The sequence below is a fragment of the Narcine bancroftii genome, chromosome 2 (assembly GCF_036971445.1).
Source record: "Narcine bancroftii isolate sNarBan1 chromosome 2, sNarBan1.hap1, whole genome shotgun sequence".
NCBI classification, from domain to species: Eukaryota; Metazoa; Chordata; class Chondrichthyes; order Torpediniformes; family Narcinidae; genus Narcine; species Narcine bancroftii.
Window position 1 is genome coordinate 142,517,678 of NC_091470.1, and position 20,420 is coordinate 142,538,097.

The 20,420-nt window shown below is 43.6% G+C and overlaps 2 protein-coding genes across 15 annotated transcripts in view; one reads left to right on the top strand and one right to left on the bottom strand.

The window, feature by feature from the left end:
* The window catches only part of LOC138754289 (trypsin-3-like), a 101,723-nt gene that overhangs the window by 22,454 nt on the left and 58,849 nt on the right, over positions 1-20,420 (bottom strand). For 12 of the 14 annotated variants that reach the window (XR_011351631.1, XR_011351640.1, XR_011351639.1 and 9 more), the window contains 3 exons: positions 5,393-5,484; positions 2,433-2,606; positions 515-576 (listed from right to left, as the gene is read on the bottom strand). Coding sequence is in view for 1 of the 14 variants with exons in the window: in XM_069918328.1 (XP_069774429.1) it covers positions 515-576; positions 2,433-2,470 (100 nt within the window). In the remaining 13 variants the exon portion in view is untranslated. The remainder of the gene's footprint in view (positions 1-514; positions 577-2,432; positions 2,607-5,392; positions 5,485-20,420) is intronic. The other 2 variants (XR_011351641.1, XR_011351642.1) reach the window with 2 other exon arrangements.
* LOC138754290 (trypsin-like) lies at positions 5,307-15,879 on the top strand. The gene is made up of 5 exons (XM_069918329.1): positions 5,307-5,404; positions 6,063-6,210; positions 6,300-6,444; positions 12,072-12,338; positions 15,297-15,879. The coding sequence occupies exons 1-5, from the start codon at positions 5,353-5,355 to the stop codon at positions 15,444-15,446; spliced, it is 762 nt and encodes a 253-aa protein (XP_069774430.1). The 5' UTR covers positions 5,307-5,352; the 3' UTR covers positions 15,447-15,879.

Below are 20,420 nucleotides of genomic sequence, written 5' to 3' on the forward strand. Positions count from 1 at the left end.
TTACTAAGTCATGAAGGAAGCCAACAATCAAAAGATAAAAATGATTTGGGTAAAACACTCATTGTACCGTACTGACAAAACACGACCAAGAGCAACATCTTATGACCATTCCTTTTTTAACTGTGCTTCTAGTAGCTCCCAAATACCCTATCCCCTTCCCCAGGTCTACATTTTTATTGATGTTACCTCACACTAACAATCCAGCACAAGTAGTTTCCTCTGTACGTAATGTTAATTAATTAACGTGTGCACCCCCTTAACCGACAAAAGACCCAAAATCTTTTGTCCTTTTGAAATTATCAATGTAACATTACTGCCAAATGTAGAGCAGATCCAACATATTCATTTACACTATCATTGATAAATTTTCTGCTAACTTTGGGTAGAGCTGTTCATAACTAATAAAAATTAATAGGCAAAACTAAACAACAATTTTTTTATTAAAAAGATTAAAAAAAGCAAGTTCCAAAAAGCATTCTCATTTCAGTCACAGGTAAGTTGACCATCTCCTTACCTTGTGCAATACCCATTAATACCAGAACCTTCATGTACATAAGAGCTCCCATTGTGTCGTCTCTGCAACAAACACAGAACAGAACCATTTAGACGCATACATCTGTAACTTCCACTGTAGCTCCGCAGGTTCACCTGGAGGACACCTGAGGCACTGGCGAAACTGGGACTGAAACGGTAAATCATTTCAGCTTTGAAGACCTCCTCTTGCCCAGTGACTTGTTCTGGGAATAGGACATTTGCCTGACATTGGGGAAAATTTTGAGGAGAAGATCAAGCTGCTCAGCAAAAGATTACCAACTTCAACAGCGGTGTGAGCAGCAGGGAAAATTGGCATGCAAAAACATTAAGTAAAACTTGCATACCTGGTCCCTGCAGGGAACTTTAAAATTCTGATTTGTATTCAGTGGTGAACCATTAGGAGCCCTTCACATATGAGTGTTGTAGATCCCAACACGTCCCATCAAATAAAGCAAATGAACAACAAAGAGAGCAACTTGACTCATTCCAAGCCAGGCTTCTGTATTTCTGTTTGTGTCTACAACAGAACCATATTAATAATCTCCATGTAAATGAGTCTTCTATTTGCTAATGAGAAAGACGTACCTTAAGGAAAGGACGACGCTCTTACGCCCAACCACTGTTCACTCTTTGATCCGTCTTGATAGTAATCCTAATGTTAACACTGATAAGTTCAAACTTGCTTCCATTTTATATGCCGGTAACATTAGACTGCAGCATTACAAGGGTAATCCTATTGTTCCTGCTCTGGACAGACCAGCCTGAGGGCTAAAGAAACTCAATTGCACCCTCATAAATGCACAACTTTCTGAACTAATTCTACAGTTACTTCCTTTATCATCAAATGGAAGGAGGGAAATGTAATTCAATTGTATTTTTCCTGAAAAAAAGTCGTATATAATAGGCTTGAAACATCCCTCTGCTTCCTCTTCGATAGATGGTCTTTGGAAAAGCAGCAACTGAGGTTAGAACGCTTAAATTTCCTTCCAAGTTTCCTTATGTCACAGGAGTTTGTGGAGGTTTGGTATGACATGGGAAACCCCGGCAAACCTACAGATGTGTGGTGGAAAATGTGCTGACTGCCTGCATCACAGTCTGGTGTGAGGGCACCAATGCTTCTGTGTGTAAAGCCCTGCAAAAGGTGGCGGTCATAGCCCAGGACATCACAGGCAAAACCCACCCCACCATCGAGAACAGCTACAGGGAACGCAGCAGAGCAGCAGCAATGATCAAGGATCCACATCACGCAGCACATGCTCTGTTCTCACTGCTACCATCAGGAAAGTGGTATCGTGCCATAAGACTCGCACCACCAGGTTCAGGAACAGCTGCTACCCCTCCACCATCAGACTCTTCAACAACAAGCTCAATCAGGGACTCATTTAAGGAATCTTACTTTGCACATAATTTATTGTTGAATTTTTTTACTGTATTGCACAGTTTGTTTACACTTCTTTCTTTAAATTTTAAATTTAAATTTAGACATAAGAGGCCATTTTGGCCCATGAGTCCATGCCGTCCAATTTTTACACCCTATTAACCTATCCCCCCAGTACGTTTTGAACGGTGGAAGGAAACCAGAGCCCCCAGGGAAAACCCATGCAGACACAGGAGAAAGTACAAACTCCTCAGAGACAGCACAGGATTCCATCCCTGGTCCCAATCACTGGTGCTGTAAAGATGTTGCGCTAACCGCTACACCAACTGTGTCACCTTGTTTACATTTCTCTCTTTTGTATACACATCTTTTCTTGAGTGCACTATTTACACTACCGATAAGCAGAAATTCTGCCAGGCCGCAGGGTAAAGAATCTCAGGATTGTATGTTATGTCGTGTATGTACTTTGACAATAAATCTCTACTTTGAACTTTGAATGTATGGAAAAGGAACAAAGTACCTTGTGCCCAGCAGATGCCATCTTTGTGGTTGATCCATTGACAGCAATAGCCTGTGTTGGCATCTTCCTCGAGACAGTGGGAGGTAGGATGAAGGGAAGTGTGCATGATGTTCTGAGCTGCATTCACCATGGGTCACTGTAATGCATCCAGTGGGTATGATTTCCAGGGTGTCTCTGTAGATGTGGCATCAGGATCAGCTCTAAAACCATGCTAATAGATGCTAAAACATGAATTGTTCTATCTTTTCTGGGTGAACGGCAAGGAGAACAGAATCAGAGAAAACAGATAGAGGAGAAGGCCATTCAGCCCTTCAAGCAAATACCACCATTCAATGCAATCATGGCTGATCATGTGATTATCCTATTACTACTTTCTTTCCCCACCCCTTGATCCCTTTAGTCTATGAGGCCACATCCATCTCCTCTTTGAATAAATTCATCAAACTGGCCTCAGCAACTCTCTGCAGCAGTAGGTTCCACAAGTTCACAACTGGCTGAGTGAAGACGTTTCTCCTCTTCTCAGTCCTCAATGGCTTACCCCCATATATTCTGGACTTCCGAACATCAGGAACATTCTTCCTGCATTGAATCTGTGTTATTCTGACAGAGTTTTAAATGCTTCAATGAGATCCCTTCTCATTTTTCTAAACCCCAGTGAGCATCACACTGGTCTGTGCAGTCTCTCTTCATCCATCAGTCCTGCCATCCCAGGGATCAGTTTACTGAGTCTTCGCCGCATCCCCTCAATGGTAAGAACATCCTCAGATTAAGAAATCAAAATGGTTCACTGTACTCAAGGTGTGACCTCACCAAGACCCCATACAGCGTCAGCCAGACCTCTCTGCTTCTATATTCAAAACCTCTCACAATAAATCCCAATGTGCCATTTGCTTTCTTCAATACCTGCTGTACCTGCAGTCCAACCTTCACTGTGACCCCCCCCCCCCCCACTTTTTCCTAATTTCTCATGATATTGCCAACAAAGTGGATCTGCCGTGCACATCCACTCTCCCAATCTGTCCAAGAACCACAAGGGAAGGGTGAGACTGAGGGGGAAGGCCCCTCAAGAATAGGGTGTGGGCAAGATCGAATGTGCATGTCTCTGAGTGGTGAGAGTGGATCTGTGTGAGATCAGTTACCAGAAGGATGTTGTACTAGTGTGGGTAGCAAAGCAATTAGTACAAATGCATTAAATCAGGAATGTTTATCACATGCTTTGGACTGGAAGGAAATCTAAACTGCTTTCACTCCAACACCTGCATCAAGACAATATTGTACTCTAAATTTTCTGCCAGGAACATCATGGGCATCAGTCTCCACTCCATTGAGGACATCTCCAAGATGCAATGTCTCACAAAGACACCAACCACCCAGACCATGCTCTCTTCACTCTGCCTCCATCAGAAAGGAAGTACAGGAGCCTGAAGAACCCACTGCCATAAGGACAGCTTCCTCCCCTCTGCGATCAGCTTTCTGAACAGACAATGAACCACAGACGTTGCCTCACTTTCTCCTATTTTGCACTGATCCTTTCTATAAATATAATTGATAACAATATTTGCTGCTGCAAAGCAACGAATTTCATGACTTGTTCATGACAATAAATTCCAATTCTGATTCTTCATTGTGACTTCCAGAGTTAGACTAAGGCCTGCAGTTCAGGTAAAAAAAAGCAAGTCACCTATGGTTAAGTGTCTCTGTTGCTTTGAAGTTAGTTTTTCTTGTGGACTTTTCCCTTGTGTTTTGAGCCCTTGGTTGGAATGTGATGTGGATTTACAGGTGCTCCCCTACTTACGATAGTCCGACATGATTTTTCAAAGTTTCAACGTTTCAAATCCGTACTTTCAATTTCGAATTCCAATCTGTTCCCGTGCTTGCGATATGCGGTATGCTACTCTCTTGCAATGTAACTCAGCCATGCTTGCAGTTTCTGTAGCGATCACGCAAATAAGTTCACTGTAAACAGCCCATCACGTCTACTAAACAAGTGTTGAGGATGCAGTGTGTTCTACACGTTGTTCTCAAGCATCATCAGAAGAGAATGAAATTGATGATCCTGTCACCTTCGCATCCCCACCATCTAGCAATTAATTTTAGTTCAATGCTTCAAATATTCTTCATGCCCAGTGTGCTTTCAGCTGTGTATTTTAATGGTTTTTTCAGCATTGATTAAAGGTATTCAAGATTTTATTATAAAAAAAATGGTAGGTGCCATATCTTTTTCGACTCAATTTTTCCAACTTAGAATGGGTTGCCGGAACACAACCCGATTGTAAGTCGAGCACCTGAACACACTCAGTGTAAGTCTGACTGAGTGAGAGTGGGAGGAAGTCTTCAACTGGACTCTGAGGAACAGATTTTATTTCATTTGTGTTGCAGTAGTATTTTTGGCTCAGGTAAAAGTTTTGCATTTCACGTCTTTTCAAGCAACTTTCCTATGCAAAATTTTTATAAAGTTTATTTATTTCGTAACAGCAGATGGGTATGATCCAAAGGCAGATCTCTTCTTAATGTAGCTTCATCCTTCTAAAACAATTACTACAAATAAATGCTTGCACGCAGCCTGCAGGAGGTTTACACTCCTGGACTTTGCAAAGTTTAAAAGTGCTTCCCCTGACGCGAAACATTTGGCACTCAGAAATAAATGGATTGCTGCCAAATTGAATATGTTGATGGGGAATTAAACATGATCACTTTCACCTCAGACAGGGACGTGCAGCTACATTTAATCCACGTTGTTAATGCTTTATTGCAGTTTTACCGATTCTCGTTTAAAGCCAATTACAATATCTTATGTTACAAAGGGAAGCTACTTGAGAAAACTCAGTAACTGGATAAAGAACCCTTGACTTGCATTGATTTCCTTGTAGGATCAGCAGTGCTTGTTAGTTATCCAGCCCTGCTTCTCCCTGAACACAAAATGAATGTCTCCAATGTTTACATTCTGCTGTTCTTCTTACCATCAGTGTTCGGTGAGTGCTTCCTTACAAACTTTGACTTTTCATAATGTGTTACAGATGTATATGTGTCTTGATTGCTGTACTGCAGTTCACTTTAATCAAGAGAGAAATTTAAATTTAGACAAACATTACAGTGACAGGCCCTACTGGCCCACAACCCTGTGCCGTCCAAATACATCCAATTAACCTACAAAGCCCATACGTTTTGGAGGGTGGGAGTAAACCGGAGCACCCAGAGGAAATCCACACTGACACAGGGAGAATGCAGTGTATATACACATTACAGACAGTGCTGGATTTCTTTAACGGAAAAGAAATGCATTAACTTCTTTTACATTTTTGTAACATTGTTGATTGAAATTTTAAATGTTTGATGTCATGTGAAGAAATCTAAGTAGGTTACCATATACACCAGATGATCAGTTATTGTTTACTTTTCACAGAGCAAATCATTTTGATCAGATACAGATAATTGCTATACATTGTACAAATGTATGTAACAATAAATGTCATCCCAATTAAGTTTTGATACTCACTTGGAATAATGAACAATACAATATATTCTACAGCTGCACAGATCTTTTGAATGGTGGCTGCGCTGTGATCAGTTGGCTTACTGAGTTTTGTAAGAATACCAACTGGGATAACTTGGAGTTTGTTTCAACTCCAGGGCAGTCGCGTATTGTTGGGGGATTCTCAGTGTTGCCGCATTCCATCAGATACCAGGTATCACTGAAGAGAGCGGGAGGAATTCATTATTGTGCAGGCTCTTTGATCCACCGAAGATGGGTTCTGACAGCTGCCCACTGCAGAGCTGGGTTTGTAGAATTCTGCATTAAACATCTTCCGACCTCAGTAATGAAGAGGTGACGTTCATACATAGCTCTGTGTTCCTGCTTTGTTACAGAGGTGCTGATTCTGTGCAAATAATTGCTGGAGAACACTCATTAACCAGATACGAAGGAACTGAACAAATGTTTGGCCCATCTCAGATGATTCGCCATCCTCGATATGACCCGGACAGCAAAGATTCTGACATTATGCTGATTAAGGTAAACCTTCGTTTGTGGAGACAGCTACATATTGAACTTTAGTAAGTGTTACTTCCCAGCTCTCAAGCAAACCACTCAAGTCAAAAGGGTCCTTAATTATGAGATTATGAGGAATATAGAAAAATATATAAATAATTTCCCCTTTACTGTTGTACACCTACAGAGTGTTCAAGGCTCCTCAGATGTTGTACACGATTGGATAAATGGATTTGAATGCATTTTTAAACCATCAGTGATTTTATATCCAAGTCTAACTTTGGAACGGGACAAATTGCAAAACTTCCACCTCGGAAGATGAAGGAACACGTAAGCAGTTCTGCTGACCTAGTTAGAGTGTAATCAATCCCCACCACTGCATAATATGTTTTCCAACTCAAACAACCATTTTCAACAAACATTTCCTGCAAATTTCTGCACAACCTTGAATTCGGTGTTTAATATAAAGAACCCTTGACTTGCATTGATTTAATGCCTCAGACAATCAGGAAAAAGTTCACAAAGCCCAGGACACCTGCCCACAGCTAGGAGCACCTATTTTTTTCCTCTTGTCAGGAGATTTAATGAGATACATACATCCATATCATCAGAGAATATAAAAATCTCCATTGATAAATTACCAGATAGGCAAGCACTCAGTCTTTTGAATGTGTTTTGCGTGTTCCAAATCAAAGGTAAAAACCATAACAAAACTTCTTATGGACGCTCTAAGTCCAGCTGAGTTCCTCCAGCAATTCTGTTCATTTACTACAATCACACAGTCTGCAGATTTCCGTGTTTCACCGCATTCATTTGCTCCACAGTGAAATCTCTTCAAGGGATACCTACCATGGAGAGGCTCGCCTCCTCTCTTTGAAGGAAGTTCTGCAAGAGGCTCTCTCACTGCTCCCCAGCTGCACTCCCTACCTTGACAAAGGGTTGAGGCCTGAAATGTCGGTTATATATCTTTACCTCCTTTGGACACTGCGAGATCTGCCAAGTTCCTCTGTATTTTTATCATAAAGCTTAGTTGCTCCTAGGGACTAATTGAAATATTGGCAAGGCAAAATTATCCAATGTCGAGACAAGCGATATCTGAGGCCCAATGTAGCCAATACACGTGGCATGGCACAACATACATGTTGGAACCATGCAAAATAATCTGAGATATTTCCTTTTAATAGAAAAGGAGGCCTTTTGGCCCATCGAGTCTATGCTATCTCATAGAGCAATGCAATCAAATTTATTGCCTCTCTTGTAATCTTTTCTCTCTCAAAAACCCATCAATTCCCTTCTCCCTACATCCCTATTTTCCCAACCTCTCATCCACATGCTGGCACCCAGAGGAGCTTCAGGTTCCTCCTACAACTGCTTGGGATGTGGAAGGAAACAAAATGCACATAGCCCTTGTGGGAATATGTTAATGGCTGGCCTGCTCCTTTTATTTGAGACATTATTATGTTTCATGTCAAGGAAGCTGATCATGTAGTTGGATTAAGTTGGCTCACATCTTCTAAACCATTGACAAATACCTCGATCATGATGAACCTGGTCCCTTCTGACCACCAGTGCTTAAGGTTATTAAGTTCAAGAGCTGATGGAGTTGCTGCAATGGCGGTGCTGCCTGTGGTGCAGACCCTGGAGAACAAGGAGCAGAGGCACAGAGCTGCTCCAAAGGGTCCTAATGCCGGCAGCTCTGTACTGGCTTTAAACGGCCTGTTAGAGGAGCCCAAAGTGTTTTGTTTTAAAATCCTGTAAGTTGGCAGTACCTGAGGTTGCAGTTTCTGGTGGAGCAACGGACCAGTGCAGGGCACCAGCAATGGGGAAAACAACCGCACAGTATGGTGACCATGGCAGTGGACCAGCGAGGGGCTCAGCAGCTGAGGGACCCCCCCCCCTTTCCATTGGCTGCTGGAGAGTAGCTCATGGGATCCAGGTATCAGAGCTGATTTGAGAGAGTGCTGAGGGTAAGAAGGGCTCCCAAAGGGTCTCGGGCACTGAAGGCTTCCTGATCATGTTGGAGGTCCGGATCTGGGGCTCGGGTTGCCAAATAATCAAATAGGAGTCTGTGGTGGTGAATCCACGGACACTCCTTGTATCTGAAGGGACTCTCTTTTGCTTCTCTTTCTCTCATACTGGAAGGGGTGCTGGGCAACACTAATGGTGACTCCTTGTCTGCCTCACGGTAAGCAGAACGCAATTTCGTGTAATACTGCATGTTCCGTACTATTACATGTCAATAAAGGATTTCTTGAATCGAATCTTGAGGGATGCCCCTCTTTCTCAACAATCCATTCCAACTATCTAACCCTCTGGAGTATCTGTGCATTGGCCTCTTTATTATCCTTGTGTTTATTTGGCTGACCAGTGGTCAGCTGTGCCTTTGGATGTTGAATCTGGAACCTTAGCCCTGGAACTCCCTCCCTGAAGATAGAGCTTCTAAAATGGTGGAGTTTTGGCCAGTGTCAAACAATAATGTAAAACTGGGACACAGATATCTGCTGGAGGTATGACCAGCGTTGAGCCTAGAGTGGAGGGAAGTGGAGTTCCGGCAGGAAACTGTGACTGGGAATTGAGCAGCACTCCGCGACTGTTGCATGAAGAATCGAGCAGCACGTGGCGACTGTTGCGTGGGGAATCATGCAGCAGATATATGGAATGGTCAGGACATCAAATAATTTAACTGGACAAATCGTGGGCTTGTAGACCCAATATCCAGGCTAAGCACTGTAGCAAAATAAAGTAGCAGTTGTCACAAGGCGTCCTGATGGAGGGAGAACAATTATAAGAGAAAACCACAGAAGGGAGGTTTGCACCTTTCTACAGGTACTCTCCAACTCACGATCGTAATTGGAACTGAAGGATCGGTTATATCTTGAAATGGTCGTAAGTCAGAATTTTGCCCACGCATGTATGGTACTGAAATTCTAAAGCAAACTTTTTAATCAAATCTTATTTTCATCATAGATTTGACGATAACAACTTAAATCTTCCTGAATTTGTCAATCAACCTTGGCAAATCTCTCCACATTCTGGTCAAAACTTATATTGTTAGTTGGTAGGCTACACCGGTAGGCTGGGTGTAGCCATCTTGATTCCTGTGCGCATGCATGAGCCTTCAGTTAGTGCATGCACAGAGGGTTCATTCATTAGAGTTCCTTTGGCGCAAGCGCGAGAGTTATGCTTTCTGACTATATTGAATCTGGGAGTTCAAGAAAATGCCATCACCAAAGATGTGAAATATTCTGGTGGACTTTGGAACAAATGAAACACGTGGCCCTCCATAATGGGCCAAAGGCAAGGGCTCCGATTAAAGTAAAAACACAATGGTGGACAAACTCAGCAGGTCAAACAGTGTCCTTTATGCAGCAAAGATACAGAACCAATGTTTCGCGCTTGAGCCCTTCATCAAGTTCGAGCGCCTGCCTACAATTTGCTCATGCCTTGATGAGGGGCTCAAGCCCGAAACGTTGGTTATGTATCTTTATCTTTGCTCTATAAAGGACACTGTCTGACCAGCTTTGTGTTTTCACTTCCATCATGGAGTCTGCAGACTTTTGAGTTATAGCTCTGCTTATAGTAGCTGATTGCATCCACAAACTGGGGCTGGTAGGGAGTGATTGGTTGAAAATGGACTGGAAAAATGATCAAGGAATGTCATGACTGTGTTTAAGTCAACTTCTGGAGCCATATACAGATTTGAATACGGGCATCAGGATATATATAAAGTGCACATGCAAATGCCTTGGCAGTCTATCCTCCATTCTGAAAACTAAGATCTAAATAGGCTTGTGTGCATGAAGACTGATGACAACCTCCTTGGCACCCTCTTATGTTGATAAAGCCTGTCAACTCTATAGTGGAGAGAATGGAGAGCACCAAGTTCCTTGGAGTTCACTTAACTAGTGACCTATCATGGACACTCAACATCTCCTCACTTGTCAGGAAGGTGCAACAGTGACTGCACTTCCCGATAAGACTGAAGTGGGCAAGGCTAACGGCCACCATCATGTCAACCTTCTACAGGAGCTCTATTGAGAACATCCTGGCCGACTGCACCACAGTGTGGCACGGTTGCTGCAGAGAAATGGATCAGCAGTCAATCCACAGGACCATGAGAGTGGCAGAGAGGATCGCTGGATTCTCCCTCCCCACATCGATGTGATCTACCAGGACCCTTGTCTGAAGAGAGTGTGTGAAATCATTGACAAAGCAGCAATTAGCTCTGGATGGCCAACTGCAATATCCATTAAACATTGATGCAGATTACAGGAAAACACCATGCCACCACAGGATACATGCTCACAACAGGCTCTACTCCTTGTGAAGCATTGGTGAACAGATGGATGAGCTCAGTCTCACCTTATCCAAATTAGAAGGGGAAGTGGAGTAGGGATCAATCAAACCAGGTCACCATGTTGACACAAGCCATAGGGGGAAGAGGTGGCTTGTGCAACAGAACAGTATGAGACCTCCTGGCAGATCGGACACAAGATGCGCCTGGAGATCATGCAGGTTTATATGTCTGGAAATTGGAGATAAATTTTGAAAAATCTCTACTGACCACATGATTCTTATAATCAGTTCCTGGGAGAACAGTAAAAGATAATGAGACTGAAGGTGTTTTTGAAGTGAGTCCAACGATCCATGTAATGTTGGTCTGAACAATGCTCGTTACTCTCAGACTGTCAGGTATCCACACCACCCAGCACACACTCTGTTCTCACTGCTGCCATCAGGAGAGAGGTAGAGGAGCCACAAGACTCGCACTAGCAGGTTCAGGAACAGCTGCTCCCCCTCCACCATCAGACTCCTCCAACACAAACTCAATCAGGGACTCATTTAAAAACTCTTTCTTTTGCACTTTATTGATTTTTTAAAATTCTCTCTATATTGCATCGTCAATTTGTTGGCATTTCTTGATTTGTTTAAATATGTACGCTGTGTATAGTTTTTTTTGCACTACCGATAAGTGTTAATTCTGACTGGCCAGCAAGTAAAGGAATCTCAGGGATGTATGTGATGTCATATATGTACTCTGACAATAAATCTGAAAATCCAAAACCTAAAAATTCAGGATCGTGTCTTGTAGCAGACTGCTCTTTAAAAAACAATGATTGTGGAAAATTCAGGACGAAATCAGTAAAGCCCTAATGTTTGAGCTGGTCTGCCAACCCATACACCTTGCAGTTGACAGTAGCAGTTATAAACTCATGGAGTTCACCTTCTACTCTTCCTGGATCAATATCAAATGTTTATAACATTCTTCTGAACTATCTTGAAAGATTCAGTTGCCTTAAAGTAATTGTTTAAACTCTTTATGTTGTTAAACAAACACACACGTGCACATACACATGCATGCACACACACCCGACACACGCACACCCACACATACTCACGCATGCATGCACAGATGTACACACACACTCACTCACCCACATGATTGAATATAGACATACACTCATTTCTCTACACACACACACACACACACACACACACACACACACACACACACACACACACACACACACACACACACACACACACACACACACACACACACACACACACACACACACACACACAGATCACTAACACCGGCTAAGCTTGACATTATCATCTTACCACTCTGTGTCCTGTCTCTCAAACAGCTTTCACGACCTGCCAGCCTGAACTACTTTGTGGGTGTTGTTCCCCTGCCTCGTCGAACTTCATCACTGGAAGCAGACACTCTATGTCGAGTTTCGGGATGGGGATTCATCAGTCGGAATGGGAAGTTCATGCCAAGGAAGTTGAGGGCAGTTAGAGTGCCCATTGTGCCCACTTCACAATGTAACCGTACTGAATCGTACAATGGGAGCATCACTGCCAACATGATCTGTGCTGGATTCAAAACAGGGGGCAAAGATTCCTGCCAGGTATTCATTCATTCCTTTACCTTACTGTGAAGGCATTAGTTAAAATGCATGGTGCCAGCCCTCATCTATTCCCAGATGTAGGTGGTGTTGCCAAGACCAGCATATATTTACCTTCCCTAAATGTGTCACTGGCTGGACCATTTCCACCTTGTGATGCTTGATCTAGAGTCACGTGTCTACCCAGCTGGATGAGGATGATCCATCTCCCTCTCTGAATGGAGCTTGATGAATGGATGCCTTTTTCAAGATTCAATATTCAAAATTCCTTTTTTGTCATAATAATACAGAATTACACACAAATGTCCTTCTTCCCACCATCAGGCAAATGAAGAAACAAAGAGTTGTCATTGGCATTACCCCTTACAGTAAGAGAAAGAGTCACAGTGCCCATGGATTTGCTTTCAGCGCTCCCGCAGCTTCTGCAGCCACACAGACCCCTCTTTTATCCACTGGCAATCTGAGCTCCAGATCCAAATCTCCAATGTGATCAGGCAGCCTTTAGCGTCCAAGGCCCTTCGGGAGCCCTTCTTGCACTCAGCACCCTCACAATTCTCAGTTCCATGAGTCCCTTGGCCATCTGCACCCTGTTAGGAAGTATGTGTTGCGGTTGTTGGAGGGAAGGGGGCCCTTGAAGTCCATGCTCAGGTGCTCGAAGTGGCGTGTGGCTTTTATCAGGTGTGCCCTGTCTGGTTGGTAGAAGTGCAGCTTGCACCCCACACAGACCCTGCAGTCCAGTCCCTGGTCATGTCTCTGACATCCCCAATGAAGATGGCAGATTCCAATTTTTAGCAAAAAAATCTTGTGACATCGAGGTTGATGTGCTCCGCTCCCCATTCTCTCTGGTCCATTACAGCAGCTCCGGCAGCAATTCCTGGTAGTCACACGTTGTTTGGTAAAAATTACCTGTAATGAACAGCCGCACTAACACACGTCTAATGGAAGGCCATGGGGTCAATCAGCATGGAAACAAGCCCTTCAACCCAAGTATATGCTGATCATTAACCACCCATTTACATGGATCTCCATATTCCCATCATTCCCGGATTCTATCACCCATCTCTCCACTGGGGTGATTTGCAGTAACCAGTTGACATACAGTACTAGGGGATTGGGTCGGACAGGATTTTCGGATTTTCTGAATTCTCGGGTAGTACTTCTAAAATCCATGTTTAAGGGGGAATAAAGAAGATATGAACTGGTAAATTTTGATAGTTTATTCATTAGCAAAAACAGTATTCTTCATTTATAAAAACAAGTAGTTTTACAGAAAAATAAGGTCAACAGTGTGGTTGCTTCACCGTGCATCTGGCACGTACGTATCTGTGCATACAAAAGCCTGCTAAATATAAAAAGTTTGAGAGTTTTAAAAAAGTCAAGATTCTCAGGTGATCCGGATTTCTGGCATCTAGATTTTTGGACTTCTACTGTACAACCCAACACGTCTGTGGGATGTGGGGAAAAAAATGAGAGCACCCGCAAAAACCCCCCCTCACAGTCATGGAGAGCATGCAAACTCCACACAAACAGTGCTGGAGTTCAGGATTGAACTTGAGGCACTGGAACTCTGAGGGTGTCATTACTAGCTGAACACAGTGCTATTCCACACCAACCCTTTATCTCTCTCCAAAGCTGTTGAATAGCTTAAATCTTCCTCTGTGTTTTTCAGTTCCCAGCATCTGCCCATTTTCTAATTTGCTTTTGCACCACATTGTTGAATGGAACTGTAACAAGTGCATCAATTAATGAACCTGTCAGCCTTTAGGAGGCACTACCAGCTATGCCAGGTTCACACAGACCTCACTGAGCTGTCGACGCAGAGTGAAACACGTCTCTTGTAGTTGAAGGACACAGCTTTGGGTCCAGAGAGATTGGTGGCCAGACCACATTCAATTTGATGACAAAGTGTGGATCCTCATGTATTGGAGTTCAGCCTCCAACCAGGTAATCAATAACCAGCACTTCCCTGAGGGATATGTCCTGGGGACAAGGGTCCTCCTCACTCTAGTCCCCAGTCTGAGTGTAGATACAATGAGAAGTAATGCTAGGCCCCATACACTGTGGCAAAGGCCACAGAAAAGGTTCTGCTGGCAGTCTCAGAGCAGAGACACCCCCAAGGGCACAGAAACTGGATGAAGATGTCTGCTAGGAGAGCATCTTAAGGTGATGTGGTTAGCACTGGGCAGAACAGTCTCTGATAGACAGCATCTTTCCTTTGGAGCTGTGGATCCATAACACTCAATGCCAACCAAGTGACCTCCTCCACAATCTAATCCACTCCAATAATCAGTTTAAGATTTAACTGAACCAAGAATAAGTTATCAATAAATGAATTCCTGATCCCTTTCCTGAACTGTTTCCATGGCTTTCCCTCATCTTGACATACCCCAAGAGGCAACATCAATTGAATGGGGATTTGCATGCTTGGAGGAGGGTGCCGTAGCTCCCTCCTGGTGGGTTTTTCAGTTAGCTCTTGAGGGTCTCTTGTCTGTAGCCTCCCAGCCCCCAGCTCACAGGATCCCACCGAGCAGTCATCTCTCTGATGGGATGGTCCAGCTCCCAAAGACTGTCGACCTCTTCCTCACTGAATCTGTCCTCCCCATCTCTTGCTGCTGCCAGGGTGAGGGTGCTTGAAGGTCTGAAGAGGAGCTCAAAGGCTAAAGACTCTGGAATCTTGAGCAAAGATCTACTGGAGGAACACAGTGTCCACGGTTAGAAATGGTCAGTCAGCCTTGTGCTGGGGAACCTTTAGTGAGACTCGTGAGAGCTCTCCCCATTTAGTGTAAGAGGCTGACTCATAAGCAAGTTGAAATCATGGGATCTACCACAGCAACTCCACTATTGTCACAGATGCCAGTGACAAGTGTGAGCAGCAAGTCCTGCCAACAGTGTTAGTTTTTAAACGTCTGCCCAGTGTCTTGTACCTTTACTGATCCCTGATATTCTATTTTTCTTTAACAGGGGGATTCTGGTGGTCCTTTAATCTGTAAAGGCAGAATATACGGGATAGTATCCTGGGGAAAGCTTTGTGGAGACGGGAATTATCCCGGGGTATATACATCTGTGGCCAGATTCCGCAACTGGATCATAAGAACCATCAACCAATCATAAACCAGATTGTTCCTCCTGATCATTTTTAGTAAATTCCTTGCAGCTTTAGTCTGCCAAAAATAATTGGTCAAATAAATTTGTTTTTCTTGGACTGATGGATTGAAGATCAATACGACTTGGCCTTGAGACAGATCACTGTGGAGAGCTATCCAAGGAATTCACTTCTCTTTGAGGGTGAAATTGTTTTGAAAGTTTGGAAGTTTTATATTCAAATCATGTGCAGTGCTACCAATTAAAATACCATAATTCTGAAAATATGCATTAGCCTGAAAAGGATTTTGAATATTGATAAGGAAAAGCAGAATTACAATTGACTGGGAACATTTTATCTCGTCTAATATGTAGTTTAAGTCTTATTTCAGGGTGGCTATTGTTTCTAATTTTGTAACAATAAACTGGTTGTTACTTGCAAGTTTTCTGGTTTTGATGAAACTCCACTCAGTTCAATTTTTACCAACTAACATTCTCTCACCTACTTAAAAACACAACGCTGGAGAAACTCAGCTGGTCAAATAGTGTCCTTTATACAGCAAAGATAAAAATACAGAACCAACATTTTGGGTTTGAGTACTTCATCAAGGTATGAGCAAAATGTAGGCAGGTGCCCAAGTTCGGTTATGTATCTTAAAGGCCACTGACCTGCTGAGTTTCTCCACCGTTGTGTTTTTACTTCAACCATGGTGTCTGCAAACTTTCTTGTTTTACTTTTCTCACATATTTGTTGTGTTGCTGACTTGTATAAATCAAATCTCCTCACTATTGTTACCAATTTACATATTAAAATGTGGGACGATTAACATCACATCAGTTAAATTGCATCATTTGAATTTTTGTTTCTGGGCTAAAGCACAATTCCAGATAGTGGTGGTCCTTTGGTTTTTTTTTGGTCCTGTCTGGTCTGTAAGCATGAATCTATAGCAGCTGAACTCAATCCTGTCCAATCCAGCAACAACACTCACAGGTTTCTCGAAGACCATTCATTGGCTCTTCTTGTTCCTTCAGTCTTTCTGTGTCGAAGTCCTCATCACACATTCTGTAATCTGCCCACTCCTCTGCAACATGAGATGCTGTCAATGGAATGAGCCAATGTCTACATGCAGCCGATCTCTGTCACTGGCGACCATACAATAGCTATGAGACTGCCCTCTGCAGTCATGTACCCTGAGCCTTTACATAGCACCTCTTATATCCTCAGCCTACATTGCCCTCAACCCATGCGAGTGCTGAAGAAGGGCCTGAAACATTCACTGCCTTTTACTTCTCTGCGTGGCCTGCTAAGTTTCTCCAGCAAGTTTGTGTACTGCACTCAGCCCCAGCATCTGCAGAACACAGTGTTAATTTTTATGTGTTCACTGATGACAACACCTGTGTCTATGTCTGTTCACTGCTCCTGGATTCTTTGACGTTTGCCATTCCATTCTAAGTGAGCAGAACTGTTTCCTAAACAAATAGTGAATGGAATGTTGTTCTGTGACATAAATTGTGTTTCCTAACCACACAGGTGGATCTGCATGGTCACAGGTGCCACCTTTGCTGAGGCATTGGGCCAAGATTCCACCTGTTCTCCTGAACACATGGGAGACCTTTCAAGGCACTTGAAGGACAAAAGAAGACTTGTTCCTCAGGGAATATTACAGAGCCCCAGGTAATCTGCCTCTTATTATTTGGAGCAATTATCTGGACAATTTTCTGGAGAAAGAAAGAACTAGGAACAGAACTCGGCCCTTTAGCTTGTTAAAACTGCTCCATCATCAGTCAAGATCATCCTTAATCTTCTCCACATCCAGAAATCCATCTGTTTCTGTTCTGAATGAACCCAATGACTGAGCCTCCACACCCCTGTAGGATAGAGAATTCCAAAGACTCTCCACCCTTTTGTGAGAAATCTCTTCTCAGTCTAAAAGAGCATTTTTTTCTGAAATTGTGACTCCTGGCTCTAGTCTCCCCAGTCAGGGGAAACAGCCTTCCCGTATTCAGCCCGCAAAACCCTGCAAGGTTCAATGAAATCTCCTAAAGTTCAAAGTTCAGATTTATTGCCAGAGAACATACTTTATATGATATCTCATATAACCCTGGGATTCTTTTTCCTGCGGGTCAGGCCGAATTTCTACTGATCAGTAAAGCAAAAAAAAAATGTACTCAGGAAAGGATTTGTACACAAAAGAGAGAAATGTAGAAGTTCAGTATAGACTCAACACTTCACGGAAGACAAAACAAAACACTGGATCGACTTTAGTCAATCTTCAAGGCCCTTCCCTTATGGAAAATATGTCCTATTTTCATCAAAGAAAATATTAATGAATAAAATTGTTTATTGTGTGTGGTTTATTTGAACATCCTGAGATAATGAATAGACAGTTTCAAGACTTTCCATCTCATCAGGAGTCTGTAAGTCAAACAGCACAAAAATGGGCCATTTGCCCTTTTGTTTGTGTGTCTCTGTGGTGACCTTTTGCCTGTGTACACTGATTCTATTTGCCTGCATCACTTGAAGAATATGTTATTTTTTACACACATTTGTTTAAATAGTTAAGTAATACTTTGCATGGCAGAGATACCTGACTGTGAGATGTCTGAAATGGATACAGAGGAGGATGAGTCTTTGATAACATAACAGAATGTTGGCATTGTGCTGTTGGTACTTGAGAAAGTGATCTGTATTGCCAGGTTGTGGTAATACTCCACTGTATAGTGTTACTTGGTTACTGGCACTGTGTGGTACATATGTATGGCTGGCCTTCTTCCTTCGGTAACTCCACCCCCTGAAATCCCCTAATAAGGCAGTAAGCCAAGACCCTCCCTCAGAATGAGTCCTGGGATTGGGCCAGAACAGGAGCAGGGTCCAAGTCTTCTGGTATTAAAAGCATGTCATCCAGCAACTCCAGCCTTTTGGTATTATTGATAATGAATCAATTTTAATACCATAGTTTTTTTTTGCATTGGACAAGCTGATAAAGCCAGACAAACTAGATGTAGATCCACAAATGACTGGCGCCCCAGACCAATTTGAGCTCTAGCTTATCTGCCTCAATGACTTCTTGCACGCCAGCACTCAAGTTGTGAGTACCGATGATGACAAACTACTCTTGCTGTGATTGAGGGTCACCCATCGGGCCTACATCTTCATCAGGTCGTGGTGGTCAAGAACGAGGAAAAATTCCGCATGGTAGTTGACTACAGTCAAACCATAAACTGGTTCAAGCAGTTGGATGCATACCCCCCTTCCCCGCATCGCCGATATGGTAAATCTGATCGCCCAGTCCTGGCTGTTTCCAACCATTGATTTAAAATTGGCATATCACCAGCTCCCCATCCGCCTGGAGGACCATCAGTATACCACATTCGAGGCAGACAGTCACCTCTACCATTTCCCAAGGGTCCCTTTTGGGGTCACCAATGGGATCTCTGTTTTCAAACAGAAAATGGACCAGATGGTAGACCAGCACAGGCTCAAAGCCACATACCCATACCTGGATAATGTGACCATTTGTGGCCATGATATGTGGGACCATGTCACAAACCTGGAGATATTCCTCCAGACGGCCAAGGCACTCAACCTCACATAACAAAGCAAAGTGTGTGTTCCGCACATCACGCCTGGCCATTCTTGGTTGCGTTGTGGATCATGGTGTCATTGGGCCAGACCCTGATTGTATGCGCCTCCTGATGGAACTCCCTCTTCCTCACAGCCTCAAGGCTCTGAAATGGTGCCTTGGGTTTTTCTCTTATTATGCACAGTGGGTTCCCAATAATGCCAACAAGGCCCGAACCCTGGTGAAAGCCACATCTTTCCAATTCGCGGTGGATGCTCAGGAGGCCTTCACCCGCATCAAAGGGGACATTGCCAAGGCTATGATGCATGCCATGGTTGAGTCCATCCCTTTTCAGGTGGAGAGGAATGCCTCTGATTTCACCCTAGCGGCCTCTCTCAACCAAGTAGGCAGACCAGTAGCATTCTTCTCCCGCATCCACCCGCCCTGAGGTCCGATACTCCTCCATTGAGAAGGAGGCGCAGACAATGGTCGAGGCGGTGCACCACTGGAGGCACTACCTAGCCGGTAAGTGATTTACCTGGCTGACTGACCATTGTGCAGTCGCATTCATGTTCCACAACAAACAGTGGAGTAAAATTAAAAATGATAAAATCCTGAGGTGGAGAATAGAACTCTCCACCTATAATTATGACATCCTGTACCAGCCCAGGAAGCTCAACAAGTCCCCAAATTCCCTGTCCTGGGGAACGTGCACCAACTTGCAGTCCGACTGGCCTCTAACCCCTCCACAATGACGTCTGCCACCTCAGGCTTTTTTATTTTGTCAAGGCCAAAAACCTCCCCTACTCCATTGACAACATTCGGAACCTGACTAGAAACTCCTGGGTTTACATTGAATGCAAGAAACGTTTATACAGGGCAAACAAGTCACAGCTGATCAAGGCTACTCGACCTTTTGAGTGCCTGAGCATGGATTTCAAGGGGCCCCTGCCCTCGTCCATTCAGAACCTGTACTTCCTCAACATTGTTTCCTTTTTGCCATTCCCTGCCCCGATATGACCACGATCACTGTTAAAAAGGCACTGCGCGGTATCTTCACCCTATTCGGGTACCCAAGCTATATCCACAATGATCGGGGGTCCACTTTTATGAATGACAAGCTGCAACAGTACCTTTTGACGTGGGGCATAGCCACCAGCAGAACCACGAGCTATAAACCCCAGGGAATGGTCAGAAAGAATGGGAGAACATTATCGTATGGAAGGCAATCCTTCCAGGGGTTGACCCATCTCCCAGTGGCAGGAAGTCCTCCCCGATGCCCTCCATACAATCAGATCCTTCCTGTGTACCACCACCAATACAACGTCTCACAAAAGACTGTTTTCCTTCCCCAGGATATCAGCATCGGGGACAACTCTACCATCTGGCTGACGTCCTCAGGCCCAGTCCTGCTCAAGAGGCATGTATGGGGTCATAAGAC